General features: G+C 31.4%; 2 protein-coding genes across 2 annotated transcripts; both read right to left on the reverse strand.

Moving 5' to 3' along the window:
- Positions 1 to 1,608: 1,608 nt before the first annotated feature.
- On the reverse strand, positions 1,609 to 3,449 carry LOC110643422 (GCN5-related N-acetyltransferase 4, chloroplastic). The gene is made up of 2 exons (XM_021795793.2): positions 3,118 to 3,449; positions 1,609 to 2,173 (listed from the first exon to the last, which is right to left on the reverse strand). Exons 1-2 carry the CDS (start codon positions 3,287 to 3,289, stop codon positions 1,764 to 1,766), a joined length of 582 nt encoding a protein of 193 aa, XP_021651485.2. The 5' UTR covers positions 3,290 to 3,449; the 3' UTR covers positions 1,609 to 1,763.
- A 1,395-nt stretch (positions 3,450 to 4,844) lies between these two features.
- On the reverse strand, positions 4,845 to 15,997 carry LOC110643419 (uncharacterized). Its single transcript, XM_021795790.2, has 13 exons — positions 15,423 to 15,997; positions 14,484 to 14,722; positions 13,625 to 13,781; positions 13,263 to 13,340; positions 12,820 to 12,894; positions 12,609 to 12,728; positions 11,728 to 11,892; positions 11,098 to 11,620; positions 10,771 to 10,927; positions 9,433 to 9,542; positions 8,498 to 8,610; positions 7,319 to 7,676; positions 4,845 to 5,388 (listed from the first exon to the last, which is right to left on the reverse strand). The coding sequence occupies exons 1-13, from the start codon at positions 15,765 to 15,767 to the stop codon at positions 5,063 to 5,065; spliced, it is 2,766 nt and encodes a 921-aa protein (XP_021651482.2). The 5' UTR covers positions 15,768 to 15,997; the 3' UTR covers positions 4,845 to 5,062.
- Positions 15,998 to 22,769: the final 6,772 nt, after the last annotated feature.

The raw sequence follows: 22,769 nt of genomic DNA on the forward strand, positions 1-22,769 counted from the left end.
CGGTCTTCTGAGAGGCTCATGGCTCATGTACGGAAGGAGCAGGAGGAAACCCAGGCGAGCCAAGCTATTGACTTGGCTAAGTTCTCCGAGGAGCTGAAAGCGAAGGAGAATGAAGCCCTCAAGAAAGAAGTCGACGCCTATGTGCACGCTCACGGTGATCTCCTAGCCGAGCTACTCAAGCGCCACCCTCAAGAAGACTTCTCTTAGCTTAAGAAGCTTGCCTCGAGTGTTGAGGGCGAGGGTGAGAGCAAGCAGGGGGAGGATAGTGTAAATGTATCTGAGGCTGGAGCTGGGGAAGACCCGCCCGCTGATTAACTTTTATAAATTTTTGAAATGTTGCATAAAACGTCTCTTCTTTAAGATAGATCTTTTAACACTTTACGCTTTCCAACCTTTACATTTTAACTGAGATCGGATAGTCATAAGATGAGTCAATTTAAACTTGTTTGAACATGATAGAGCTTTATTGAGATCGGATCAACAGCATAAAGAGACCGGAACTTAAAATAAAACCAAACTTCAATTGAAACAAATGAAATATGAAATTTAACTTTATTGAGATCAGATAATCTTAAGACCAAGCTTTAACTTTAAATTAAAGCTTACAACAAAATTAAAGCAAAATATTATTGAGATCAAGTAATTTGCATGCAGAAAATGAACTTAAACCAAAAAATCAAACTTCAATTAAAACCAACTGAAAATCAAACAAGAATGAGGTTAAGCTCCGAGATCGGATAATCAGCACTCAAACTTCGATTAAAACTGAAACTTGAACAAGTATATAGGATTGAGCTTGATTGAGATCGAGTAATCTTAAGATCGGACATCAATTGAAACGAAATAGTTTAAAACTAGTATTATTGAGTTCAGGCAATCCTAAGATCGGGTTTCAATTTAAACTTGGACAATTGTATATTATTGAGATCAGACCTCGATTAAAAAAATTGAAATTCATGAGTACATGAAATTGATTAATATTAAAACTTCGTCACATCTTATAGAATCAACCAATCGTATGTTAATTAAAGTTCAATTGTTGTTTTTGCTAAATGAAGAACTTATTGACCGGCTAAAATATGGTGTCTACATTAACTATAATTGCCATATAATTAACAAAATTTAACTAAATTATTTAAGGAAAATTTTTTGATTAGTTATAATAATAACACAACTAAGGAAATTTGACAAAATTATTTGGGTTAAAAAAATTTCCATTAACTATAATTGTAACATAATTAAGGAAATCTGACCAAAAAATTCAAGGAAAATTTTTTTATTAATTATAATTTTAACATAGTTAATGGAATATGATCAAACTATTTAAGGAAATAAACTTTCAATTAATTATAATTGTAACATAATAAAAGAAAATCTGACCAGAATATTTAAGGAAATAAATTTTGGACCAGTTATAATTGTAACATAGTTAAAAGAAGTTTGACCAAACTATTTAAGAAAATAAATTTTGAATTAATTATAATTAAAACATACTTTTTGAAATAATTTTTTATTTATTGTTTTACCAGCAAGGACGGGTTCAGTCCTGGTTCCCTCAAGTCCTTGAACCAGAACAGACTGTTCCTAAACTGCCAAACAACACAACCAGAAAAACCAGTTATCTGATATTTACTTCAGCTGTGGCGCCACTATTAATAACATGTACATACTACGCTTGCTTGCTGGTTAGCTGAAAAATCGAAAGCTCAATGCAACACAATGTTTAGGCAGTCATGAACGCTTGATAGTCCCAGAAGCAAATATTAGACTGACCTTCTCTGCCAAAGTGGGCCTTTTCTCGGAAGAAAATCAGCCACTGTATCCACAGTCAATATCCCAGTAACATGTTCTCTACTGAGACTGAATTTCCCATCAAAACCTCCAATTTTGAAATCTTCACTTCCAAAGCAGAAAGTTCCATCACCTGAGCTACCAATGACAGCAACCAGACAAGTTCTCTTGCAACCATTTGGTGGCATAGAGAATCCTGATAACATTGCCACTAACCTGTCAATCCTCAACACAAAATCTAAAGTAAAGGAGTATTCAGGGAAGAAGGAGCTGCAATGAGTCTCTGCCACTTCCCAACAATCCTCTAGCCTTGCCTCCCTTACAACAATTTCCTGAGACACGGTAGAGAATAATTCAACCACTTGACTCGCCCTGCATACTCCTACACTCAATGACCAGAATAATCCAATTGAGATTTTAGTATGCAACAAATCATGAAATCAAAGTACAAAAAACTAAACCTCTATCTTCTCTCCCTCTCCAACGCTTGGTTTAGTTGTGAAGAAATATAGGGAAATGGATATGGTTAGAATTAAACAAAAGCTCCAATTTTCTATCAGAAAAGAAAACAAAGAAAAAAAAATTCTATATAAGCACATTAATGAGGCAAATTTAGAAGCCATATTCCATCATTTTTAAAATGTACATTCTTACTGGCCAGAAAAGGAAGGAAGAGCGTGGGGGAGGATCTTGTTTTGGCAAAAACAAATAAACATATATATATATATATATATATATATATATATATATATATATATATAGGATGCAGCATAATCACCAGAGTATGAAATGTAAGTATATGTGCCATTCAGATTGTAAAGATCCACACATGTTGGAGTTTCAGATGAATGCAATTTTTTACTATATCACATTTGGGAATATTTCTGCTGCTTTTTAGCAAGTAAAGTGCAATGGGAAATCTCCAACCAATATTTTGAGCTAAGTATTCCCCAAAACAAGAACAAAATACCAAATTCAACTTGTGTTAGACATTATCTTGTTAAATGCATTAATTATACTATAAATTACTGGAAAATAAAATTTTCTACACATTGGCAAACGAAAGCCAAGTAATTATAGGTTGAAGATCTAAAGTTCAACATCTAAAGTTCAAGAATAGATTAATATTCACAATTAGCCCAGAAATGACAACAATTCAATTAGTAGTAAAAATCTTGACTACATCACCAAATAAAATACTGAGATGTGAAGAACCACAGCCTACAAAGAAAACCCAGAAAAAAAAATAATATACAGTAACGGCAAAATCAACAAGAACTAATCAACTAAATGTGAAAAGACTAAAGGAGAAAACTTTTGAGGTACCTGATTTGGATAGAGGAGAGAGAGAGGGATCGTGAGAAACCTTGTAAGAAGAAGAAGAAGAAGAAGAGTTAAAGAAGGATTGGTGCTGCTGTTGCTGTTTCTTGAAATTTAAAATAAGATTGTCGTTTCTGGAGGTTGGGGACACTGCAATCCCCAACGGTATAGACCGCATTTCTCGGAGATTCTCTCTCTCCCTCTAAAGAATCAGAATCATAGAGATTCTTTTTGGTTTTGTCCTTTGAAGGGAAACTATTTAGCTACTGGCTGCAGAATGTTCAGTTTGTGTTTGTCTGTTCCCAGTATTTCGAAGGATAACTTGATTTTAGCAGGGGTGTTTTTTTTTTTTTTTTTGTTAATCTCATGCTATATTAGTAAAATATTTAAATTTTAATTTTTAATATATATTTTTTTAATTTTTAATTTCAATAATATAAAATTAGTCTTGATGGAAGAAATCTCTAAATTCTTGAATTTAAGAGGAGGTTTAATGTGCATATGCATACAGGTTTAATGTTGAGAATAAATCACTATTAAAAACATGCAATTTTATCAAGAGAGTTTCATGATTAATTGCACCAAACGTCTTTGAATTTAAGTTTTATTTCAAAAAAAATCATATTCACCTGCTATAATAGATTTTTTACTCAACATTGAAAGTTTCCCTTTAAATTCTTTCTTCACTTTGTAATCAAAGATGAAATGGAATTTTGTGATGGCATAGATTTCTTCTCTGCTCCTCTTGGAGAAGTTGTGACTGATTCGTAAAATAAGTCAGATCCTACTGTGAAGAATGATTATCGCGACGAGGAGATTATTTCTTTTCAGAGATAGACAAAATAATAATTTTATTTTTTTGAACTGGTAAACCTGCTATTGCAGATAAGAGATATCAAATAAGAGTGGCTTTTCTTGAAATAAAATTTGAGTGATTTTTCTTAAAATAAAATTTAAATTGAGTGATTTTATTTTAAGAAATTAAAATTTAGGAATGAAAATAAAAATGCCCTTAAGTTAAAAGACGATTAGTGTAATTAACCCGAGAATTTCACCAAGTGAAAAGCTTGAAAAGCCTTTTATACTTGACTCATTCTCTCCCTTCCACTTTCTACTTATCTCAAGAAAACATCATGTAAAGCGAGAGACAAAAGACAACACTGGAAGGAGTGAAAAAATAATTGACTTTTAACCTGTTTAACGTTAAATTCTAAAATTAAAATTATTTTTCTGAAAAAAAGTATTATTTTAAATATTATTAAAAAAATAATTAAAAAAATTTTATTTTATTATTTTAATATTATTATGATTAAAATTTATTAAATTTAATTTTTAATTATTTTTTAATACCCTTTGACTAGCATACTTAAAAGAAATAATTTTCTGGTAGCAATGACAAACAAGCGTTTTATCTCCCCTGCACGCCAAACCGTTTTTGATGAATGAGGCTATGAGATTTTGTTAGGTTGATTGACTCTGAATTGATAGTCAATACAGAATTTGTTGACTTGTACTGACACGTAATCAAACTTTTATTTCAGTAATCTGAGGTTAATTAATTACCAAATCAAACTTAGAATTGATTATTTTTATTGACACAATAATCATTAAATTAAAAAGTTATTTTTCTCTATTAATATTACATTTATTAGAAAAAAAATTGTTTAATTAAAAACAATACTTTTATAATTAGTTAATAATTTAGAATTTGTTTATCAAGAACTAACTAGATATTCCACTCAATCGACCTTTTTTTATTATGTTTTGTCAACAAAAGAGGCCTTACTAATCACCACTGTACTGAATAAACAATACCCATCTTATGAGTTTTTTCCTACTTTATCTCCACACATTCTGTTTATAAGATCCAAGAAACAGGAAGATACATCAGTTCATGTTAAGTTAATGCTCCCTCGTACTCTTTATACTTTCTGGAGGATATTTCAATTATCTAAAAATCAACAGGAAGACTGCTGAAAAATGCTAGGGTGTAGGGAGATGAGGACTTTCCAAACTGGGAACACCATCCAGGGAGCTTCTTAAGAACTCTTTCAGCTTTTGGTGTTAATCGGTCAACATCTGTTCTTAGCTTTAACAGGGGCTGTTGGTCCTCAGTCTGTTGTTCATCCACACTGTGAGCAGACTTCATAGGTTTCTTCACCCAGAAAAGGGTTAGCTCAAACTTTCTAGGAGCTTCTTTTCCCCCGGAAAACTGAATTATATGCCATCCGTCTGTGCTGCTCTTGTTGCCAAATGGAATTAATTCCTCTGAATTCCCTGCATTCCAGGTTGAAAACTTGAGAAAGAGAAACGAGGGGGGAGAATTATTTTCAGTGGAACTAGCAATAATATTAAAAGGTGAATTAGAGATTCTGTTGCTAATCCCACATTTCACTAATGTTCATGTTAAGAACAATGAATGAGAATATCATCTTAAGGTAGTCCTCATACTTTCTGTATTGAGGGGGATCTTGAACCCCATGCCTTAGCTTACAGAAATAATTTGTTTGACATAATAATAACTGGGCATCTTTATGAAAGTGAATCTCACACAATAAGTAGTTATAAATAAATAAACAACAATAACAAGAACAACTGAGCCTTAATCCCAAAATGCTTGTGACTGCATTATAACACACATTTAAAGGATTTGTTTAAAACCATAATGTTGGTCAAAATTCAAAACAGAAACATAATAACTGTTCTATTCAATAAGAGTCCTATTGTCTGTTTGTGTAAAAGACTTACAATAAGCTCATGAAGAGGCCAGGAAAAAGACCTAATTCCAAGTTGCAACCAACTTGATACTAAACAGAAGAAATATCATTGACAGCACAATTTGCATAGACTCATCAACTCATAAGTGAAACAAGTAGACTACACTATGGTAATGCTAGCTACATCACTATAAAGTCTGCCAGACTGTCAATTGTGTCTAGCTTTCCAAAGATTATTTTTCCAATAAAATTACATATCACATTTACAAGTAATAATATTTCTTTCAAAACTTGATACTTAAGGATAACTGTGACTATGAACAACTAATCAATTTTAATGCACCAACATATGCAAAGAAGCTCTTTGGTGTCAGTGATGGAGCACCACGTGCATGCTTGGCACTCCAACAGTAAAAACAAACAGGCCCACATTAAACATGTCCATTTGTTACCAAACAAGATGTCTAAACATCATTGCATGGAAATACAATCTATGAGGTAAAGGTAGTGAAAATCTAGCTCTTATGTTTAGTTAACATCTAGAAAACACAATATCCATCCGTCTGAAGATGACTCGTAAAAATCTTTTGTTATATAACCTGTACTAGGTAGTGCTTTGATCCACCAACTTAGGATGTCCCAAATGAATCAGTTTCAAACATTTCATTATTATCGAAAAATGGATGCTCTTTCTATTAATTCTCAGAAATCAACTTTTTCCTTGCTACGGCTTAGGCTGTAAAGAGAAGCAGAATGGGCAAGTGAAATTTCCAACTACAAATGAATATTTGCAAGCAATTTGTACCTATTTTTTTATTGATGATATGACAATATATATGCATATATATATATACATACATATATATATATACATATATATATATTCAACATTTCTCAAGGAAAACAAGCTTTCATAATACTCTAAAGTGGGAAATCATTTATTATATGTTTTGGCCACAATCATAACAATTATCTTCTTTAATTGTGGCCATACTAGACTAGATAAAGTCCGTAATGAGAGTATTAGAGAAAAGGTATGAGTGGTACCAATTGAGGATAAGTTGAGATAAGGGAGATTGAGGTGATTTGGTCATGTGAAGCGTAGACATACAGAGGCTCCAGTTAGACAAGCAGAGCACATTAGGTTAGAAAATAAAAAGAAAAAAAGGGGTAGACCTAAATTGACTTGGAGGAGAGTAGTACAATATGGCCTATAAGCATTACAAATTTCTGAGGATTTAACCCAAAATCATTTAGAGTGGAGAAAGCGAATTCATATAGCCGACCTCAAATTTTTGGGATAAAGGCTTAGTTGAGTTGAGTAATCTTTGTTTATAAGAACCAATAGGAACTAAACTTGGAGGTGGGCCAAGTCATGAGACTGCCAGGAGCTCTTCAAAAAGCTTTGCCTTCAAAGATTTAGTACCAAACTGGGAATTACAACATTATATACCCACAGGAGGATGCACAACAATTAAACTTCAGCATACCTGTCAAAATAAAATCTTCTACTTCTTCAGTATTGATTGCAAGAGACCAACGTATAGAAACTTTCGTATCAATTGAAACTTGTGTTATTCTCTCATCTCCTTTGGTATCACTTTCAACATGCAATGCAGGAATATCTGTGTCACTCCATCCACCTTTAGTGTCCTCATGGGTCCGACAACCATATTTGACAAAAAAAGTAACAAAATCAACAACCTTGTCTCTCCCACATGAGAATCCTTCTTTAATCTGTTCAACCTCCTTTGTCAACTTTCCAGGTGTTGTGGAAAATAATGATATATACGAGGTAGGATCTTGCTTATTACCATAGCTTCCTGTTGTATCCACAACGTGCACAACCTGAGAACCATGTTTAGAATTTCTCAACATATAAATGACAAATTACTTGGGTGCTTGAATTCACTGTTGTGAAGAAATGTCCAACACATAACAAAGTGATCAAAACATCACCCCCTCCCAAAAAAAGAAAAAAAAGAAGCATGAAGATTTTGCAAGCCAAAGGATTTACAGGCCTAAATAATTTTCCTTGTTTTTTCATACAATCAGATGCGTGCAACCCAATCTCATGTATTACAAATCAGTGCTCTAACTCGAGTTCTTCCCAGGCAGAGCAGTGGCTAGTTCACATGAGATAATGAATTCAGTACAGCATAACATTTTGAAGTACAATTAAATGACCACATACTTCCTCAAACAAACATAATCCATATGCCTTGGATGCAGTACCAGGCAACTCACCCATGATAAATTTATGGACTCAATTAATATTTCCTTAATTTGGTCTCACTGAGGACGTAAATAAGAATCCACAAGTTTTACATTCAACCCTACATGTCACAAAGGCACAAACTATCTTATGTTCACTAACCCTATATGTAGGAAAGGCACAAACTATCTTATGATCACTAACTGTTTGGAGGAAGATTTTGGATCCATGACCCATGCCACACAAAACTTATCCAACAAACACACCAACTTGAATCTAGTATATAGTTCAGCTGGTAAATCATGGATTAAATAGCAGAGTCAATAAAAATGGGAAAACTTACAGTTACTAATCATAATTTACCAACACTTGGAATCATTCAAAAAGAAAAAATTTGAATGAATATAAAGCCAAGGAAAACACGACTATAGTTAATATGCAAATGGAAACTTACATTGACAGCTCTGCCATTGTCTTCAGTAAACGGTGGAACAATACCAGATAATATTAAAATGAGTGAGAGTCCAACCAGGACACTAGTTGCAAGGATAATTGTTCTTTTTGCACCTAGACAACAATAGTACACAAGAAGTGCAGTTACAACATTTGATTCCAAGTCCTACTGCAATAAATTTTTAGTAAAAAATGCACCTAAATTGATGATCAAATACTCATTAAAGCCTTAATTTGCAACTCAATGATTCAATGTACATTCAACAGAAACCTTATGTAGTTTCCAGAAAAATTTTACATATGATGCCCCATAACCATATTCGCCATTGTTTTAGAAGGCTCTAAATATCCACATTCAGACCAAAATGCAGCCTTAAACTCACAGCTCCATTAGTTCATGTGGTACAGGATTAGGATTAGCACAGTTCAGATAAATTTATTGATTATTAACTGTTTAACTGCTTTAATTTTGGATCATCATCTAACTTTTAAGGTAATTGTCTAAAAAGTTAAACAACCTAACCAGTTTAAGATTCAGCCATAATGGAATTGAGTTGTATTGAATATAATAAGTGCAATTAATAATAAAATCAAGATAATTCTTTTAGCAATAAAGCATAATATGGTTATTGTATCTGTACTTTCATTATCTGCATATGAATTGGCCAGTTGAAACTGTTCATTCCATGTCTGGTGAGGATGCTAAAGTATGTATAAAGATCATGATTATCTGAATCAACCTAGATTCACTTTTTTGCACAAGAAAAGAGATCTTATTAACCCAGATTCACATAAACCATCCCATTTGTGCTAAAGCGAATTTTACCAATATTACCGATTAAGTTCTTGATGCCAAATGTACTTCACCTAATAGTCATCTAATAAAAATCTCAATATGGCATGCAACTAAATAAAGAAATCGCATAAAATAGAAACCTGAAAGATGGACATATGAAAGGACGTAAATCAGAGTGAAGCATATGATAACAGCAACAAAAACAGCAATTATTATATTCCCCAGCCACTCTGGAGTGCTACCCGGATTCCTGTATAAAACCACAAATCATATGCAATCAATTTCTAGACATCAAGCAAATCAAGAGTGGCTACAAAATTATATCCTTTGAGGCTTTCTGAATGATGGAACTACAGCATTTAGAAACAATTACTATCATTGTACACTCAAGGTTGCAAGGAGAATAAATAGATCTTCCCCCATTCCAACCTTGAAAGTACATAGCACATAATCTGGTGATGGAAGATAGAGGACTAAAATATCTTATTCCCATATGGAGGTCTAAAGCACCATAATATGATTTTTGAAAAGGTTTGGGTTTGATATTGACACAATTTGTTAATAGGCCTGTCAATATTCAACTTGTGCCATTAAAAAATTAGGGGCTGTTTATTTACAGAAACTGAGGTATTTTTAGAAAAGCTTTTCACAGAAACAGAAATCTGGAGTTTTTTTAATGCAATAATTTTCCAATTTTCTATTTTTTAATTTGACATTGGAAAATAGCTAAACTCGTTTTCTACTGTTTTCCTATATAAAACTCCATTTGTTTTTCACTTGTTTTAAAATATAAAAATACAATCATAATTTTTTTTACTAACATTATTAGCACCTATATGATACACCAGTACGAACCAAAACCACCACATTGCCATTATCAACCACCATTAAGACCAGCATTACCAACCGAAACCATTAGTGTCACCACTACCACACCACCATCATTTCCAAAACTGCTGCCATCTCTATTAGCACCAACATTGCTATCACCCATGCATCACCTTGCACTACCATCAACAATGCCCAGCACCTTCATCATGGCCATTGCTGTCACAACATACCCACAACACTACCCCCTTCTCCTCCACACCCCCCCGCCCCCTTCCCCCTCCCCCTCTCTTTCCCCACCTCCACCCCCAACCCCAAAAAAAACTATTATCATTATTGCCTCACATCACTAGGATCTCACCATAACCACCACCACCACCATACCTAAAGGAATAATTCACCCCGTAAACTTTTATACCTTTAATTATTTCTAATGGCATTTAACTTTCATTTAATATCTCAATACAAGCACAACCTATTAAGAGAGAGTTGAAATAGAAAAAAAAAAAAAAAAAAAAAAAAAAAAAAAACATTCTTTCGTTCCCCAATTACCAACTTTTGGTAGAAAACAAGAAGTTGAATTCAAATAATGGCCTTTTAAAGAGTAAGTCAGTAATATGATAGTGACATTATAATTTTATAAACTTTACCTATCAAATCGAACCACAATTCCAATTAACGTGGCAGCCAAGCGAATAAAAGTTCCCGCAGAAATTATAATTGGTACAGCCATACCCGTTAGAAGAGTTGCAAGTTTGAGGGGCCTTGGCAACCGAGCTGGGGTTAGAGTTGCTTCAAGCAAGCCATCTGAATATTCCAAAATTCAGAAACAGATGAGTGAGATAATGCTGTTAACTCATACATCACATGAAAATAATTTTCTTAGTCATCATGTCTTGGATTTCAAATCCTAGGCATAAAAGGCCATTTCTTTTTCTTTCTTATACACACTTACAACGTCCTAAATAGGAACTTACATGCAAATGCTGGTGGAACCAGCCAAAAGAGTGCCATGTAAGATGAACCAATTTTGTAATAATGTCCCAAGATCAGAAGAACAAGCCACTGAATAAAACCAGCTTTAAAAAGCCATCTTTCAGCCTCTAACTTGACCAATTCAGCTTGGACAACAGATGACAGCTGCTTTTTCTTGGAGTATACATTTGATAAATACATTTGAAGAACAAGATAACCAAAATGTTGGCCAATCAATGCCCCAATGAGCGCAGGTGCGGCAAATAACCCAACTACTAACCATGGGTTTCCAACATAGGGCACTGGTGATGAAGATATTTGTGGAAGAATGAAGGCCACGAGAACAGAGAAGCTTATTGAAAATACCAACATTAGGATGGCACTCAGACTTGACAAGACCAAAGAAATAGCAGCTGGATAACCACCCATAAGCAACGACGTCACCCATATTAGAAGTGATTGCATAATCACTGAATTGTGAAGAATGCTTGCAAAACGTTGATTGTATACGATCATGTATGTCCCCTGAGATTGACATGCGTTAGAAAAAAGGCAACAAACTTTATTATAGGTAGCAGGGCATAATCAATGACCATTCAATGCAAAGTTAAAGTGTCAGTAGCTAAAAGTACCAAAATGTCAAAAAATACAGCATTGTCATGGCCACTTTTTTCCTCTTCTCTCATTGCCTTGCCTTTTGGAAGATGAGATGTTGGAGCTATCTGAAGTAAAAAAGCAAGCATATTCTCCCCAAGATGCTGAAGAGATCCAGATTTGAGGAACTCCAATTTGTCATTCTGAAAGGAAAATTTTTTCAAAATTACACAGATATACAATTATATACTGCTTGCAGTTTAATTATATACTGCTTGCAGTTTATTTATTTATGCTGCTATTTATTAATCAATATTTATGTAGCCAAAGCTTCAAAGACAATACAAACTATCCCCGCTTCAAAGCAAATGATTACAAATGAGATTATTTCTAATAGTTATTGTTTCTTCTATTTTTGGGAACACTGTCTAAAATAGGTCCAGTTAACAAGTTAAATTCTGAGTACATTGCAAATAAACAATAACTTGCATCTTAGCACATGCAAGCCAGCTGCCAAAACCAATTGTGATATTTCATAGCAAACATGAAGTTCTTGCATGGGTTAACTTTTTAAAATGGTGCATGTTCAAAAATATACTTCCACAGGCCATCAAAGCATATCGTCAGTGTGCCACTGTGTCATCCCATACACTGCCACTGCAGAAATTGTTTCACTTCCTAATATAAGTCTAGGCTCAGTCCTAACTTTAGGTTGTGGTTTGCAAGACTCAATTCAGTGATACTGAAACTATTTTGGATTAGATAAATAACAGAGATATTGGTTTCATCATATGTAAGTAAGCTCAAATAGTTGTCCCATAATTTCACTCCTTTTTCCATGACACAAAGAGCTTAAGCAGATGAATATCAAATACCCTAAAAAAACATAAATAAAAAGGAGTGGACATAATAGAAAGACCTTAGTGTGATATACACCACTGTTATCTGTGTAAGCAAAGTCAAGCCCTGAAAGACCAGCAACCTCTTTGTAAACTTGGAAATCTGTAGCAGATTTAATCACTCCAGATGAAAAAAGATCCTGCACAATCACAACTAAAGCAACACAAATACATCAACTGTCAAAAAGAAATAGATTTTAAGAAAATTCCACTAAAAATGAAATCACAAACCTGTGCTACAATATGACCAGATGGGTATTTTGCTGCCAATGCAAAGTTCTCAATAGCAAATGGATGAGGACCAGCCTGCAGGTAATGAATGACAAATAAAAAACAGAAGGAAAAAAATTACTTAAAAGGACACAGAGAACAATAAACAACCAAGTGGAGTAGCAGGACGGTTGCATAATGATATCTAAATATTCTAATTAGATAAATACAATATAAAGGGGTCAATATTCTAAAATTCTACATAATAAATCAAAGGAATAGAATCATAGCATATCAAGCACATTCATTTCCTTCTCTTTGGCCATTATTCAACAAACAAAAAGAGGAAAAAACCTACTTTTGCTGATATCTAAACCACAAATCCACATTCAAATCGCAAAAAAGTGGTGTAATCAAATGGCAGCACAAAAAAGGCAAAAGCATATTGATTCAGAAAAGTATACCTGAAAAATGCCAGACTTCCCTCCAACACCCATGGCTTCCAAATCAATAGCGATACAAATAGTTCTACTCCAAGGGTGCTGCATCAACAAAATAAAATTTCACTTTACTACAAATAAAGTCTTGTGCTTTCTTGAAATAGATTTCCTTCTAATAAAAAAAATAATTTCTATTTTTTGAGAAATGCTGCAACCTAATCTTGCACACCAAAATATGCAAGATGCCAACTTCAACAAGATTCTAATAAAAAAAATAATTGTTTCTTTCTTTAAACAAATAGTTTATAGCTGCTGAAGCAAAAAAACTCAAGGTACAATTGGGGGAAAAGACCATAATGAAGGCAAGCATTGACAATGCATCCAACCTGAGTTATAAAGCTATGAGCACCATTTAGACCTTCCTCCTCGCCAGTATTAAATAAAAATATTATGGCATTCTTGAATCCATGAGCCCACTGAGAAATCCCTCGAGCAAGTTCCAACATAACACCCACACAAGAACTGCAATCTCCAGCACCTTCCCTGAAACATTTAGAGTTCTTATTTGAGTAAAGGCAACAGAAAATGACGTATTTGTTAAAACAAAATTGAAGCATTGTGTGATCAAAGCATATGAAAGATATTCAAGGATGCAGCATAAAGGCCAACTTGTGGATGTCTTAAAAACATAATGTATAGGAGAAAGTATGAAACCTTTCCTAAAATTTTTTTCTGGAAGAAAGCATTAAAGATTCCTAATAAATTTCCTCCTTCCATAAGCTACTGGAAAAGGCAACTTTTTCCTGAATCTTTATCACAAATGATAATAGAATATACAGTTATTTCAATTCATAGAATTAAGACTTATATAAGGATTTATAATCAATCATGCAGTATTCTGGTTCTTGACAACAATTCCAATGACCATACATAACAAGGTTATATTGAAACTTGGAAGTCTCCAGTAAGATAATTTTTTTTTTCTTACCTTTTCTAAATCTAATCATGAAATTCTTAAAAGAATTAATAGTGTTTAGTCTTAAAACTGAATTTTTTGATTCTGTCCAATGCTACCATTTGTAGTGGCTGCATAAATTCATACATGCTAGGACCCACAGGACAGAGCAAGAGAAATAATCATCACACAATACACTATTAAAAGAAAGGCAGTCAACAAAAAAGGTGAAAAAAGGTTTTGGTCAAGATAAGCATTAGATTCTCATTAGGAAGAGAAAGATAGCATACGTTGAGAATACAGTATCAATGTGAGAAGAGACGAGAATAGCATTTTCTTCTGCCTCAGATGCATATTTTGGCAAGATTCTTAGAATGATGTGGTTCAGATCTGAATAAACAAGTGTTTTCCCCTTAAAGAGGCCACTGACCAGACGATTTGCGCCAGTTTTTGCATGGAAAAGCTCCACTTGAACATCAACCTCCCAATGGGCTGTTTTCTTAATATTTTCTGCTGCTGCCAAAACATACTGTGGTGGAATGCATGTTAAATGAATATATCAACATTTGTACAAGAAACGGATAGCCAAAAAGTCATTATAAATGATGATATCCAAGTAAAAGCAGCAGGGAAGGGAGTAGTATTAAATGTACATGGTGTAGAGCCCAGACTGAAATCAAACATATGGATTGCATGTACAAAAAACTATAAACAATTTATAAAGGTCTTTTTATCTTGTTCCCCATTCCCAAACCAAGATGTAAAATAAAACTTAAATTAATGATCTGATATCTGACTGTTATTCAAAAGAAAATAAGCAACAAATATCAATAAACAAGGGACTCCAGAAGTGATAAATGGGACATTATATATCTTTAGAGACAAAAACAGGATGTTACAAATCTGTTCCCATTCATTTTCAACGATCAAGCAAGAGATTAACAAGTATAGGCTTCAGCAATTATACTAACACTAATTAGCAGATTGAAGCACAGGAAACATGACTTTTTTTCATTTAAACACAGACAAAGATGAATTCTTTCAACCTAGATTTCCCATATTAAAATTCGCTAATCACAACTTCACATTCACAATCCAATTTTCTAGCGATACATAATATGATTAGAGACAATTGATTATGCTATTGCTAAGGACTAACATACCAAAGTAACCTCAAAAAACAAAACCCACCTCATTTTTTCCAAAATAAACTCATAAATCCATAGTACCTGCAAAGCAAGGTCAATAGCATCAGACCCAACAGGGTGAGGGCCCAATTGAGTCAAGGCTTGGACATGTTTCATAGCCTCCACCTCAGAAAAACCCCTCTTGCCGGCCTGCTCAGCGGTGAGAGGCAAAGGCAAACTCTCGAACTGGTAATAGTAAACAGCCCATGAAGAGTATATGATCACCCCAAACAATATCAGCCATACAAATCCTGACCTTCTCGTCTTTCCACTAATCAAACCGGCATCTTCCACAACATTGGCGGTTCCAGTGGCATCAACTCCGATGGGTTCTTGACTGGTCGATGGTTCCGATTTGGAAGAAGAATTGTTGGGTCTTCTTCGCATTTTGAATTGAATATACAGAGACAGAACTCAGAAGGGAAGAGGAGAGCGATGTCAGCGATGAGTGTCCAGAGCAGTTCGGTTTGACTTGAGCTGATAACGATGAGGTACCGAGAATCACAAGACCCTTGACTCTTAACACACTTTGCCTTTTAAACTGATTCGCGAATTGGGCCTCGCAGGTTTTCATAGCAGTTCGGAAAACGACACCGTAGTGTTCAGTTAGATAATCTAGGTAAAGCTTTGCACGGCTCCCCGGATTCCAAACCAAAATCGAAAACTCGTAGCTGCTCTATCGAATTTATATTTATTATTTTAATTCAGTTTTAATATTTTATTAAAAATTAAACTGAAAAAATACTAAAACTATTATTATATATCACTAAAACAGATAATATTTTAATTGTTCTTAAGAAACAATAAAAGTAAAATTTTATCCCTTTTTTATAACTAAAGCAGCTGACAATTTTACCATTCTTACCATTTTGCCCTTCTTTTACTTTGATTGAATGGTTAAGTGATGACATCTGCTACTAGGGGAGATCAGTTTTCGGTTTAAATTGAAAAATTAAATCGAATCAATTAAATTTGATTTAATCGATTCGATTTTAAAATTCAATCGGTTCGGTTTGATTTATAATTTTAATAATTTTGATTAATCAGTTCGGTTCACTTATTTTCATAAAAAAAATTAAAAAAACCGAACCGAACCGAAATTATTAATATATATAGGAAATCAAAAATAATCCAACCAAATTGAATCGAACCGAATTAAATCGAACCGAAATCAAAGAAAACCGAACCGAACCTTAAGATTTTTGAGTTTTGATTTCTAATTTTTTTGTTTTCATGTTTTTATTATTTAGATTTAATGTTAAAAATATAAAATTTTATAAATTTCAGTTTGATCAGTTTAAAATCGAACCGAACCGATATTTATCGGTTTGATTCGGTTCTTATCGATTCGGTTCGATTTTCTCTTATCAATCAGTTCGGTTTGATTTTCTATTATCAATCGGTTCAGTTCGATTTTTAAAATTTTTTATTTTTAATTTTATCAATTCGGTTCGATTCAAAATCGAACCGACCGTTTGCACACCCCTGTCTTCTGCACACTGCAGTCAGAGGGATACGTAATTTTTTTTTCTTATTCAGCTTCTTTAAATAGTTTTCAAGCATATAATGACAGGTTTACCCTTCTCAATATATGAAATTCATCGAGGATAATCTTGACCTTTTATGTATTATGTATTATTATTATTATTATTATTATTATTATTATTATTATTAAAAGAGCAATTAAAGAAGTAAAATTATCTTTTTTCCTTTGACCTAAAATAAACTTGCTCTCTTATTCACTTTTTTTTTGGCAAGATTTCTACTCAGTTATGTGTCTATTGTATTTTCATACACACAAAAAAAAAATCTTTCATTTATTATCTTAAAAAAATAAAATATAATTTTTAAAAATATATAATTTATTTGTTTAGTACATTGATTATATTTTTATCAATTATTTATATAAATAAATAAATCTTTTTTATTGACCTTACTTTAATTTATTTAAATGTATAATTTTTATTTTACTAATTTAATAAAAAATTTTATTTTATATTATTTATAAATTATAATTTTTTTCTAAGCATCATTATAATTTGAAGTGAATTAATACGTTCAATTTAAGCTATTTTATAAGACATATAGATTGTCGAGCACTGATAAAAAGTATTGACTCGTTTTAAAATAACTTTATTTTATGATAAAAATGAATTTTACTCTATATTAATATTAGATTAATGAAATATCAAAGTTTCATCTTATTATAATGAAAGTGTAATAATAAATTATTAATTTACTTTAATAATATTTCTTAATTTTTTTATTTTACTTTTATTGTAAATACTATTTTAAAATAGAGCAATTTTGATTATCATCATTATTGTTATTTAAAAATATTAAAAATAATATCTATTGATTTCTTATATTATATATTTATAGATTAATTTATTAAAGTGTACAAGTAACAAATAATTTAGTTATACTCTTAAATTTTGATGTAATTAAAATATATTTAATTTATTTTTTAATGATTAAAAAATATTTTAAAGCGATGCATATAGACATTAATCTTACATGTTAAATCTATTATTATGAGAAAATGTTAATTTTTTTAGATGCGTTAATTAATTTTATTTTCTAATTATTATTATTATTATTATTATTATTATTATTATTATTATTATTATTATTATTATACTCTATAATTAAATTTCTTTTATTATTAAATTATATTTCAATGTATTATAATAATTAAATAATAAATATTATATTGTTTTAAAAAAAAATATTATACTATTAGCATTAGTTGATGTTAAACAAAACTATATATATGTAACTAATATGCAATATAATTTTATTAATAGATAATAATTTTATTTATATAATATAAATATAATATTTCATATTATTATAAAATAAAATTAAAATTTTCTCATTTATTATTTATATTCTCATAATACATATATAAAAAAAATAAAATTAGCAGCATCGTGTGGCATTAAGCTTGTCTCGAAATAAAATAGAATTAAAAGACGGATTTTATAAATATATGTTTTTTAATTATTTTATAATTTATATATATAATCTCTTTTAATTGTAACTGTATAATTTAATATTATCTTTTTTTAAAATAATTTTAATCATAAATATATTAAATTATTTTATGATTCCTAATTATATAACTAAATCACATACTAGTCATATAATATAATTTTTAGTGTAATCACATAATAGTCATATAATATAATTTTTAGTGTAAAAAAATCTAAATTTTCATAATTTTTATAATTTTACTCTATACTTTTTTTAAAAATAATTTTATCCTAACCTATGGAGAATGAATTAATTGCACCCTATTGTTAATTTCTTTTGTTATACTTAACAGCTCTGCTAGCGCAACACACTTAATCTCCTAATTAAATATAAAATAAATTTAGTCATTTTACGTTAACAAGTGTTTGATGAAATGCACAAGTTTAACACTTGCTATTATGCCCAGGGAGCTGAGATTGAGAAGCAACTCTCTCAATGGGTGATTCCCTTTTTTGTTCAAACTGAGATTGAGAAACCATTATCCCAACAGAAGCAGCTTTCCAATTGAGATTAATTAACAACAATTATCAACTCTGCCTGTAATTAGAGGTGATTTCCAATGAGTTTACATAAACCAATCAACTCCACTTGTTCCAATACCATCTTTTTAATATCCCCTATTTGTAAAAGCAATTCAGGGATGAATTTTCTTAGGGGGAGGGGGGAATATAACAACCTAAATTTTTTTAAATAAATAAAAAATCATAAAAAATTTTTATTTATTAATACAAAACTTAAATTTATAGTCTGAACAAGATTAATACTATTGCTAGTACATGTGAAGTTCTAAATTACAAATTTAGATAATACTAATACAATTAAATAATTATTAATAACCTGCGAGAAAAAAAGTACGTTATTCTAAAAAAAGTTTCATCCTGTAGCCTAAAAAAAATAGGGTGAACAGGAGTAAGTGTTCGACTTAGAGAGTAAAATATAAATTTTAAGTATAATTTCTATAACTATCTAAAACTAATACATCATAAAGAGTGGAATGCAACACCTTTATAGTTTTCATACAAATCACATCATAACAGTAAAAAATGTAAATTTAGAGCATTCACGAACCCATATAATATTCAAACAGTACATATATGAAAACTGATCCCTTATACAGCTCTCTTAATCCAATATCTGTCAGCGAGTGTCTTTCAAGCCGGACTTTAACTTGATAAATCAAATGCGGGCCAACGAGATCATCTCGAGTCGTGCCTTCATTGACTTATTCATAAAGGACCGGGTCCAAGCGAGTATCTCTCAAGCCGCGTCTACCCGTCCTATCCATATCCAATACCACACACCACACACACGCCAATGCACGCACACTATTCTAAATTACTATAAATAACATCAATGGCACTTCATCAATTAAGAATGCAATATAAAACGTGTCTAGTGTCTAACTACATAGATATATATTTATAAGTGATGCATGGATATGTCTGAACATATAATAATATTGAAATTATAATTAAAATTAATATTTTACTCACAGTACAACAGAGACGACTGTAGAGGTTGGGTGAAGGAAGATGGTTAACCCTGATCACCTACATAATTTTATTGTGAATTTATTAGTACAAATTCAATTAAAAATAAATTTAAAGAGGCAAACACATCATAATTTATGCTGAAAATTTGATAGAATTTTCCCTATACCTAGAACATACCCAGCCTGTAAAATAGTTCAAATAACACTTATAAACTAAACCCATATCTCATTATCATTATATGGCTCATTCTGAACCCTCCAAACCAGACAATAATCACAACATCAGACAACTAAATTATAAGACTTCAAAATTAATATTTTTAAAAAACTATCCAAATTAACTTTAAAAATTCTATAAACTTACGCCGCAGTCCTTAAAAATGGTTATTGCAAAAAGGATCATAATTTTCTGATTATACACAAATATTTTATAAATTTTATTCTTACTCAGTACAAGACCAAATTTGAGCAATGTAGAGTTCGGGTTTACTTATGTCAAATCTGACACCTGAAACTTGTCCAGAACATTTGAAAATTCTAGGATTGGCTATAATATCGACCACGTTCTAAGCTGGGCCATCGGGCTGTCAGATCTGACTGAAAATGCGATCCCAGTGTCATTGAGCTATGCTCGATCCGATTGCACCTAAATTAATTTCAAATTTTGTTAATAATTATCATAAAATTATTTTTAAATTTTGAGAATAGAAAAAGTTCGAAAATCTCAACAAACGATCTAAATCATCCGATTATGATATTTTTTCAAACGGTGTCGGGATTGATCCGAAGATTTTATTGCCCTCAGTCCAACAATAGTCTCGGATCGTCAATCCAACGATTGGATCGCCGAAGAAATTGTCAAAAAGCCACTGCCTCTTCTTTCTCTCTCCTCTTTCTCTCTCTTCGATTCTCACCAGAAACTCTATTAAAATAGGCAAGGCTTGCTGCCATCTTCCTCTTTGGACTAAGGCGTGTTGAATGCTAGCTGGGACGTGGTGAGAAAGTGGCCAGAACGACAGGAGCAAGATAAAAGCTTTGGTCCTTCTTTCCTTCGTATCGCCGGAAAGAATGGAGGACTCCACTCCATTCAGCCTCTGTTTGAAGGCCGATCTGCTTGCTAGACGTACTAAGTACTGCACCAATTCATGGCCTTTGTTGGATCTGCTGGTCGGGGAAGGTGCAACGCGAACCAGATGGCAAGAGGGAAAGTGGCTCGTGACATGAGCTGAAGTTGGAAGAAGGAAAAATTAAACATTCATTTTGTATTATTATTATTATTATTATTATTATTATTATTATTTTACAATATTTGACTAAGCTTTGTACTTTCTGCCATGCTTAAAATTTTCTTTAAAAGGAAATAAAACTAAAGGTGCTATTAATATTAATAGTAACCATAGCATTAATAAAAGCATTACAATAGTAATAATAAAATCAATTGATCAATAACTTGACTTTTGTTAACTCTAAATTGATTGAGCTTATGCGTAAAAAAAAAAAAAAAATCTTGTTATATCTTAAATAAATCTTGTAAATTTATAGCAAAACTTAGTTACAAAAGTATAGTAATATAACCACATTAAATTTATTATAATCTGAAATTGATATAATGCAACCTAACAATTTCTTTTTTTTTTTTAACATACTCATAAAAATAATATTATAATATATACTTGTTTAATAAAAATGGTTCAATCACCATTTTATAACTTTGGTCATTTCATTTAAAGTAAATAAATAAATAAAATGTGTACTTTTGAATACATAAATAATTTAACCATGTATTCAAACCAAAATTTATTTTAGATAGTAATTATAGATTTAAATAAGTTCAGAATATGTATGAATAATATTAAAATAATATTTCAAGTTCATAAAATTTATATCATTATTTATTTAAAAAAATTTAGATTATTACATCAATACTTAAACACATAATTGTACAATAAAGAACAAGTGAAATATACGAGCGATGACATGTATAAAAATAGCCAAATGGCCAACGTGTATTCTGACGTGGCACTCAAGCTTTCTCTTCCCATCTATCTTCTTCTTCTCGTAGAAATCCAAGAAGTAAGAAAGGCACATGCAGAAAAAGGCACAGAAAATGTAACGTATGATGAAAGATCCTTAATCATCGATGGTGAACAATGAATTGTCTTCTTTGTTTTCATCCATTATCCTCACAGCACTCCTCAGGCACATACCAACTGCTATTTCTACCAAGTAAATCTCACTTGTCATGAGTAAATATATCTTTTATTTTCTCTACCTTTTCTTGATAAAGAAAACAAAGAAGAACCAAAACATTGCTTTTCTTGTCATTTTCTCGATTGTTTTATTGGGTTCTAATTGAAGTGCTAGATGTTCATGCTTTTAATTTTTTCTTTACTCTTTTCTTTTTCTATTCATTTGGCTAACTTAATTAATGGGTTTTCTTCTTACTTTTTACGTGCATATAAAACAAAGCAGCCTAAGAGACTTTATCCATTTGTCAAAGATGCTGTACTCTAGATGTGAATGAAATGAAGTTATTGAGCAGTCTTGATGACGTAATAGTAAAATAAAGCAGGTTATTTGCCACGCTGTAATGACGCGAGCTATAAAGGTTCTGCATACGATTAGGGGGAGCAAATTTTAATTTTAATTTAAAAATTAAATTAGATTGAGTTAATTTAATTTAATTTAATTGATTTAATTTAATTTATAAATTTTAATAATTTTAATTAATCGATTTGATTATTTTTATAAAAAAAATTAAATTAAATTAAAATTATTAATATATATATATATTAAGAAAATTTTAAAATTTTTTAATTTTAATTTTTATGTATTTTTTTATATTTTTATTATTAAAATTT

The sequence above is a fragment of the Hevea brasiliensis genome, chromosome 14, assembly GCF_030052815.1.
Source record: "Hevea brasiliensis isolate MT/VB/25A 57/8 chromosome 14, ASM3005281v1, whole genome shotgun sequence".
NCBI lineage: Eukaryota > Viridiplantae > Streptophyta > Magnoliopsida > Malpighiales > Euphorbiaceae > Hevea > Hevea brasiliensis.

Excerpts from the sequence above, each read along its gene's own strand:
- LOC110643422 (XM_021795793.2), bottom strand. The coding sequence starts at position 3,289 with ATGCGGTCTATACCGTTGGGGATTGCAGTGTCCCCAACCTCCAGAAAC. Across the intron at positions 2,174-3,117 it reads CTCTCCTCTATCCAAATCAG|GAGTATGCAGGGCGAGTCAA; the intron begins GTACCTCAAAAG and ends CATTGAGTGTAG.
- LOC110643419 (XM_021795790.2), bottom strand. The coding sequence starts at position 15,767 with ATGCGAAGAAGACCCAACAATTCTTCTTCCAAATCGGAACCATCGACC. Across the intron at positions 11,621-11,727 it reads CTGTATTTTTTGACATTTTG|GGGACATACATGATCGTATA; the intron begins GTACTTTTAGCT and ends TGTCAATCTCAG. Across the intron at positions 5,389-7,318 it reads AGAAGATTTTATTTTGACAG|GGAATTCAGAGGAATTAATT; the intron begins GTATGCTGAAGT and ends CCTGGAATGCAG.